The 8,501-nt window shown below is 43.9% G+C and overlaps 1 protein-coding gene across 2 annotated transcripts in view; it reads left to right on the top strand.

Annotated features, from left to right (window-relative positions):
• INTS5 (integrator complex subunit 5) overlaps positions 1–8,008 on the top strand; it is a 15,455-nt gene extending 7,447 nt beyond the window's left edge. For both annotated transcript variants that reach the window (XM_089652885.1, XM_089652886.1), the window contains exons 2-3: positions 2,627–2,711; positions 5,144–8,008. In XM_089652885.1, the coding sequence (XP_089509011.1) occupies positions 2,671–2,711; positions 5,144–7,922 (2,820 nt within the window). In that variant the 5' untranslated portion in view covers positions 2,627–2,670 and the 3' untranslated portion in view covers positions 7,923–8,008. The remainder of the gene's footprint in view (positions 1–2,626; positions 2,712–5,143) is intronic.
• Positions 8,009–8,501: the final 493 nt, after the last annotated feature.

The raw sequence follows: 8,501 nt of genomic DNA, 5'->3' as shown, positions 1-8,501 counted from the left end.
TGTCTTGCAAATTGCAAGGAAGTCGGCAGGTCACCCAATGTAGAAATCGTGCAACTTCACTGTAAGTCGCACGATTTCAAAATCTGCTTTGATGTGACCGGGGTGTAAAGCAGAATGAAACCCATCAATTTAACAGTTTCAGAAAAGTTACATTCATGGCACATGCCAGGATTGCGAAGTGTCGTATTTACTTGTGTTCTCAACTAAACTGTCAAACCATCAAATGTCTGGTGTCATAACTGATCACATGTACAGCTCCATGGCAGTTGCAGGTCAAACAGAGACTAAGATGGCAGCTTCCTTGGCTGAAAAGGAATGGAAGGGTCATACTTGCCTGCTCTGTGCAGTAGGTTTTATAGTTTCTTGGGCCCCCTGCCATCTGGCCCCTCCTCCATGCCGAGTGCCCCCCAGAGCAATCAGCTTGCTCTGGTCACACTCGTGTATGCTTGCTCCCAAACGGCCTCTGTGCATCTATCCTCACTGGCTGCGATTGACAGCAGGCAATGGCTCCCGCTTCTGTGTCTCAGCCAATGAAGAGGTAGTGACCCTGGAGAGCCACTGCTCTTTAAACCACTGTGAATTGATCCGGAAGTGGGAGCGGGTATCTGTCAGAACCAGGGACCCAGAACCACCAAAGGGTGCCAAATGTGGAGGGGGGAGAAGGCAGATAAGTGGAGCTTCCACTTTTGGGTGGCTTTAAAAGCCCCTTCTAACAGCTGCCGCTTATAAATAGTGCAGGTAGACAACAAGTGGTTAATGTAATATACGGGGCTGTTCAGACTGAACATCTAAAGAAACATGCAAATCCAGTCATAAGGACAGCTAAAATGACATGCACAGCTCTGCCCTGTACAAAATGAGCCTGGTCCTGCTGCACTCTCCAGTCGTTGTGTCAGACTTTACGGCTTCATATACACAAGTAGCTCCTAAACTTGAGTTTAGGAGTTTTTGGCATTTTTTTTCCAAAGCTCCTAAACGCAACTCCATAAAAGCCTATGTGTCCATGAACACATGGGCTTTTAGCAGAGTTTAAGAGCTGCTGAGTTTAGGTGAAGTCAAACCTCCTTCTCCTGAACACGAAAGAATCGTGTTCAGGATAGGAACTTTTTGACCGCCATCCGCGGGGAAAACGCTGTAAAAACACGGCAACCGCGGTACCACATTTTTGCCGCAGTCTGCGTTTCCCAGTGTCTGTCGGTCAGAGTAGGCTCGTGTACATGAAGTCTTATTCATTTGATTGGTCAGAGTATTTTCCATTGACATGGATAAACACCCAAGAGCTAAACGCGACTAGCGATTAGCCGCGTTTACATGCCTTTTGACACGTTTAGTGGTTTTTTGTTTTTTTTTCTCTCCTGAACGCGATTATTCTGCTTTCAGAAGAGGAATTTTTAACTGCTCCTAAACTCTGGTAAAAGCCTATGTGTACATGGACACTAAATGTAATTTGTTTTGGGTTTACTTTGACAAACTTTTTTTCTTAGACCTGCCTTTGATTTTCATCTGAGGTTTTTGTAATTAAACATGTACGTTGATTCTAGCTGCTCTTGAACAGCTTTGCATTCAGACTGACTTGTATGCGGAACTGGAAAAATCCACATGTACACAATCTGACAGCTGCCTTAATCTGAAGGTATGACTGGGAAGAATGAATGAGGTAAATACTAATGCGGGATTTTTTTTTTTTTTTTTTAGTATAAGCTCACCTTTTTTAAGGAAATAATAAATGCACATCCTTTTGCAGGTAAAAAAAATGTGCGTTTTATTATTTTACTAGGAGCCTGTAATGCATGGCACCCATGATTAACAGATCGTGGGTGCAATGCATGCCTCGTTGCGACTGTCAGTGTAAGCAGTCACCTTTTACGGGCAGGTAGTTGCACAATGACGGGAACCACTACTCTGGTAGGTCATTGAAAACTACAAGCCGGCAGCTGCAAAGGCTGATGGTAGTTGTAGTTTTCCCATTCACAGGATTCTGTGAATGAGTAACGTGGCTGTCATTGTGATAGCGAGTTTGAGAAGATCCATAGCTTCCTGTCAAAAGAAATGGCGGATCGAGGAAAGGCTGCGGCAGTGGGAACATGATACATGTTCCCAAAGGTTTATCATTTAATTCTAAAAAAAAAAAAAAAAAAAAAAATTTTTTTGACACCTATGTAAACTCATTTTAATCCAAATAATTATGATTGAGTGGATGAAGTTGTAAAGATTACTTTTTGCCTTATAGTTCTTTAGGCATGCCAGTGCCCAAGTTTCAGCTGTTAATAATTGCCATTTAATAAGATGATTCACGTTCTGAATGATAGCCGCACCCTTCTCACTTGCTCAGAAATTATGCTTCTAATGCTAACGTGTCCACTTATAGGGGATGATGACTGCTTAGCGAAATTGCTTTATGAATATTGACTGGATTTTGTACAGTATATTGATCATGTTATTGGTCTGGGTAAGTGGGGTTGTGTGTAGGGATGTATTCCCCCATTCCCACAAATTAAATGACCCAAAAAGTTTTAATATGCAGAATGGAATGTGTTGTGTAGATGCCATGACCTAAATGCATATCATTTATAGTGTTTGCTAAGTGCATTTATTGAATGCCATCATTGCTGGTTTATCTTTTCAGATGATGTTTCTGTGACTTAGAAGACCTTTCTGGAAAAACTCATCATGATTTCTTCCCAGCTACAAGGGGTTCCTCCCCAGCTCAGGTAAAGTGACGTTGCTGTATTTATTTTGTACTTGTCAACCATTTCTATTTTTTAGAATTGGTGCTTTGAGCCAACTAGGAGCCAGTGAATTTTCTGACTCTGTACAGTAGTTTTGCACAAACCAGCCCCAGTCTTCCTCCTATGAGTTCCTTTTCCTCAGCCCTCTCCCCACTTCTTCTCAGAGTACCCCAACCCCCCAGCAAGCCACTTGCTTTGGAAGCACTCATTTTGGTGTGCCCATAGACACACACAGCAAGGCCTTGCCCCACCTCTTGCTTCCTCCTCACAGGATTTGATTGGCAGAAGGCACTAGCTTTTGCTGCTGTCAGATCTTCCTGTGAATACAGGATGAAGGGAGAAGAGATGCTGCAGACAAGACAATGCTTGTTGAGAGAAGACTTTGGTAAGTGTTTGGTAGGGAGAAGGTGGGGTGGCTGAAGGAGCTGTCATTGAAACGTTTTTACTTTTTACCTTAATGCAGAAAATGCATAAAGGTAAAAGCCCCTTTGCCTTTAGAATCACTTTAAAGTATTAAAATTGTATCACAATTATTTCTTCAGGCTTGGTTCCCATCTATGCAGATTGCGGTTGATTCATTTTCCGGGTGCATTATGCATGTTTTTCCACACTAGTTTTCCCCATTGCATTCTTTTATGCATTGTGCATTGTGTTTTTTAGCCGGCATCCTTAACAATTGTTAAATAACCGGGGCTGTGGTTGAGGGGGTCTGGGGGGGTGACTTTTAACAAGAGGGGGGCCCCAGATCGCAGTCCCCTTCCCATGTGAATGAGCATGGAGGGAATAGTACCCCAAATAATTCACCAAAATAAGTGTAAAAAGTGAATAAAAACAGTCTTTGACAAGTCCTTGTTAGAAAAAAAAAATTTCCCCAGTAGATCCAGCGTCAATTACGATGAATGCTACCGTCAACCCAAAGCAAAAAAACAAAACAAAACTCTGCTCCCGACCAAGTATCCTACTCTCTGACAGCTCATAAACAAGCCCAGGGATGGAGCAACCCAGGGACATTGCCCCTCATGATGTCATCAACCCATCGTGCCTCGGTCGATGATGTCACAAGAGGCAGGGTCACCGGTCTGCCACACCCCTTAGCTTATTTATAGCGGAACTCCACCCAAAAGGGGATGATCTGCTTTAAGGACCGCTCCCCATTAAGGATTATCACTTTTGGGGAGGGGGAGCGGGTACCCAAATTTGACGGGTACCCGCTCCCACTTCTGGTCCGATTGCCTAGGCCTCCTTCCCTCCCTCCTTGTAGTCTTTTGGGACATGTGTCAGGTCCCAGAAGACTACAGGACCATTCATGAAGTGCAGCACTACTCGCGCATGCGCAGTGGGTACTTGGCTGTGAAGCCGCAAGCTATCACAGCCGGGTGCCCACACTGAAGATGCCGGCTTCCTGGAATACAGGACGGCTGGTGAAACGAGCTGTGGGGGACACACCACGGGACCGAGGGACAGGTTAGTGGCTGATTTTTAAAAGTCAGCAGCTACAGTTTTTGTAGCTGCTGACTTTTATTTTTTGATAGGTTGAGTGGAACTCCACTGTAAGAGAGCTGCCAGATGTCAGGAGCAGAGCTTTTTTTTTTTTTTCCCTCTTCCTTCAGGGCGGCGGTGGTGGTGTTCATCGTGATTGATGATCTGGCATTTCAGGGGGGCAATTTCTTTTTTTTTTTTTTTTTTTTTTTTTTTTTTTTTATTACTGGTAATAGGTTTGTATATATTCAGCTGTCATTGGGGAACCCCACTGACAGCTGACGATCCGTCCGTTGTTAAGGACTCAGCAGCCACCTGATCCTTAACAACTAGCTTGAAGTCACACATGTAAAATGCATCAAAAACCCAATACTTGCATTTTTGGTGCAGTGCCATTGAAATCTTATTGCACGCAAAACGCAATCTGCTGCGAGAAAAAAGTCCCTGACTCTTTCAAAAATCTGCAATGGCTCAAAACACACAGATGTGAACTAGATCCATAGGAAATTATGTTAAATGAACTGTAGTGCATTTCTGCAAACCGGGAAACATTTAAATCTGCATAAGAAAGATGGTAAACCACATAATACTGCTTATATTCTGCCATACAGTAAAATGGAAAGACTATCACAAACCTGCAAGGACACATTATAATCTATGGCAATAAGCTGTATGTACCCACCCGAAAAGTGCTGCTGCTAAAAACATCAGCATTACAGCCACAAAACTACCATTTTCTGAGGCAAAGGTCCTTATATATCCTTTCAAAGCCACAAAGGGCTTCTGAAACTGAAGTTTTTAATTGCCTTTTGTGTTCAGAAAAACATTTCTCTTCAACATGTTCTATATGATAACATTTTATCACATAATGATAACTATTTTCTGACCATACAAGTATTGTAATAACGTTTTGGCAACCAATTTCTCCTTTACAGCCCGCAGGATCTCTCCCTTCAGATCAAGTCATTCCTAAGTGGTTCTGATCCTCAGCATGGACAGAAGTTGAGTCCTCGCGATCATGCCCGCTGTGCCTTGTTATTGTTGCGTTGCTTGCCTTCTGCCCGGCATGCTGTACTGGAACACCTGCGTTCCGTATTTCATGACAGCGTTTCTTCATTCCTAAGTGAGAGAGACTCTCAAGAATCCCTTCCGCATTCCTCATCCTCCCAGCGTCGAGGGCCTCCTCCACTATCCACTCCAGGTTTGGATGAAGTGACAAAGGAGGTGCAAAAGGTGCTAGAAGAGTTTATTAAGCTTAATCCAAGAGCTTGGGCACCCCTCATCTCTGCGTGGTCTATTGAACTTATGGGACAGTTAAGCAGTAAACATGCAAACCGACAAGGAATGCCACACTCTGCAAGTCTCAATGAATTATTACAGTTGTGGATGTCATGTGGAGCCACACGAGTTCTTATGGACATCTATACTCTCTGCCTTTCCACTATGATAGATAGCTGCCCAGATGCCTGTGTGGATGCTTTGCTAGATACTTCAGTTCAACACTCCCCACATTTTGACTGGGTGGTAGCACACATTGGGAACTCCTTTCCAAGTACCATAATCAGCCGAGTGCTATCATGTGGACTTAAGGATTTTTGTGCACACAGCTCTCCTGCTGAGGCCCCTGAAAAGCGTGTGCCAAAGCTGGGCTCTGTGGTGGGTATTTTAGGGCATTTAAGCTCACGCCATGGAAACAGCATTCGTCAGGAGATACTGAGGATGTTTCATGAAAGTCTGAGGCCCGGAAGCAAGCAACAGAGAGCAACTCTACCATATTTGTTGCAGCTGGCAGCTCTTTCACCATCTTTGTTGGGAACAGTTTGTCAAGATTTGGTAGATTCTTTAAAGCCCAGCACATTATCCCAGCTACAGCAGCACTGCTCAACCCTTCCTCGTGATGAATTGGACAACATGCTTAATCTAAGTGTGCACCTGGCAGGCCAAACATCTGCTGGTGCTCCACGTCTCCTGCGTTTTCTTTTGGATACAGCAATGCCTGCTTCTGTTATAACTACGCCAGGGTTAGCAGTGCATGATTCTGTCAGGGAAGCTTGTGATCGTATTGTGAGATTGTTACTTCTCAGTCTACAAAAACAGGTTTATGGAAGAACAGGGGGAAGGGGAGCAACTGAAGCCCAGCCAAGAGCAGTTCCATTTTTAGATGCTATGCGGGGCCATCTTACAGAATTGTGTGCTGAAATGTTACGATTAGAGAGGAAGCGTCACTTGTGGATTCATCAGCTTCTGGGATTGCTGTGCATCTATAGTAATCCACCATGTGCCCCAGAAGCCCTTTGCCTATTGCTTACTCTAGCTCAGAGTCCTGAGGAGCTGGGCCTAGCAGTTCAGCTTCATGCAGTGCTTTCATCCTCTATGCAAGGTTTAGCTCCAGCAGTAGTCACACGATGTGTGTCTCAGGTACATGCAGGTGCTCTGACTGATAAGAGAGCTCTTCAGTTGTTGCAGAACTTGGCTCTTGTTGTCCAGAGTGAAGAAGGGGGAATGGGTAGAGAGATAGGAGCAGCTCTTTCTGAGCATTTGTCTGATTTTGGTCAGCTGCTTCTACACAGCACCCCTGGAGTGTGTGAGGCTTCTTGTCTACTACTGTGTTGTTGTACTTTCCCTTCATCTCTACCCCCTGCCCAGCTCCACCTTCTTATTCGCTCATCTTCATATCTTTTATTCCATTCCATGCACATACGCAGTAGCTCTGGAGTAAGCAGTGCCTCTCGACTTCTTTTACGCCTCAGTAAAGTTTCTCATGCTGGCAGAAAAGCAGTGCTACATCAACTTGTTGAAGGTGCACTGCATCCGGGCAATGCAGGACTTTTTGGAGGGCAGAGCACTGTCCCTGTGTCTCAGAAATCAGAGGGAGCAATCGGATCTCTTTTAGAGAGCAACAGCCACCTTGGTTCAACAGTAGATTTTTCAGGAAGTGTGTGGTCTGTGTTTCATGCAGGAGTAATCGGAGCGGGGTTAAAGCCAGAGGAGAAAAGTCGGCAAAGTGGGCAAGAAGAGTGTGCTGAAAATACACAAAGTCTGCTTTCTCTATTATGCTTCTGCTGTGCCAATAAAGGAGAAGAAGATGATCAGCTGACTACTTTAGACCCTGAGGCAGCCAAGACTTTGGCAGTGACAATCACTGAGTGTGCTTGCCCTGATGTGACAAACAGTGAGTTGGCTTGGCCACCAGAGGAACATGCACGAACCACAGTACAAAGAGACTTACTTATATATATATGCTTCCATAAAAATCCTTTACTTTTTCACCTTCTCCATCTTGTGGCACAGGGTCGTCCTGCTCTTTGTTATTGTTCAGTTTTGCTTAGAGGTCTTCTTGCTACACTTTTGGCACATTGGGAAGCATCACGTGACTCATCTTCTGTCAACTCTCCCTGGCACCTGATAGCTTCTTGTGAGTTAGTATCCTGCATGGGCGAAGGACAGCTCCTTCCTCCAGCTCTCACAAACATGCATGAGATGTTCTCCCTCCTTGCACCATATGAGGTCCGCTTGCTACTGCTCAGTGTTTGGGACTTTGTACGAGAAAATGGGCCTTTTCCACAGCGATTTGTATTTCAGGCAGGGCGAGGAGCATTCAATAGAGACTTCACTCGAGAAGGCGACCCGGCCAAGTACATGGGTATTGTACATAGTGTTTTACATCGAAACATCGATCGTCTTGGACTGCTTTCAGGGCGGTTTCAGTTGTGACCTAGGTCAACTCCAGCTTTACTGTAATGTACAAGCCGCTAAACTACTGGAAACGTCTACATAAATAAAGTGATGCTTCTTTTTTTTTTTTTTTTTTTAGTTTTGGTATCACTACAGACATCACAACCATTCATAGATTTGTCTTTTATGAGTCTGAGGTAATTTGGAAAAAGGCTCAGAATTGGAGCCTGTGGAGAGATTTACTAAAACTGGTGCACTCAGACTCTGGTGCAGATGTGCATGATAGCCAATCAGTTTCTAACTTCAGCTTGTTCAATTAAACTTTGGCGATAAAACCTGGAAGCTGATTGGTTTCTATGCAGAGTTGCACCAGATTTTGCGCTCTCCCTCTTTAGTAAATAACCCCCCTTGAGCACAGCATATGTGCATATTATTTTTTTTACTATTTCTACTTTACTACTTATAGTATTTACTATATTATTTTCACAGTGGTATTGATAGTATTCAAACAATGTCTTTTTTGCTCCTTTTCTTTTCTTCTGTTTTCATAAATCCGCCCCATACGTTAGTTCTATCATAGTTTAGTTATACTGGAAAGAAATAGACATGGGTAGTACA

The sequence above is a fragment of the Staurois parvus genome, unplaced genomic scaffold (assembly GCF_062004578.1).
Source record: "Staurois parvus isolate SC_StPar_1 unplaced genomic scaffold, SC_StPar_1.0 ptg000694l, whole genome shotgun sequence".
Taxonomy (NCBI): Eukaryota; Metazoa; Chordata; class Amphibia; order Anura; family Ranidae; genus Staurois; species Staurois parvus.
The sequence above is the reverse complement of the archived record's forward strand: the minus strand, read 5'-3'. Positions and strand labels throughout refer to the sequence as shown.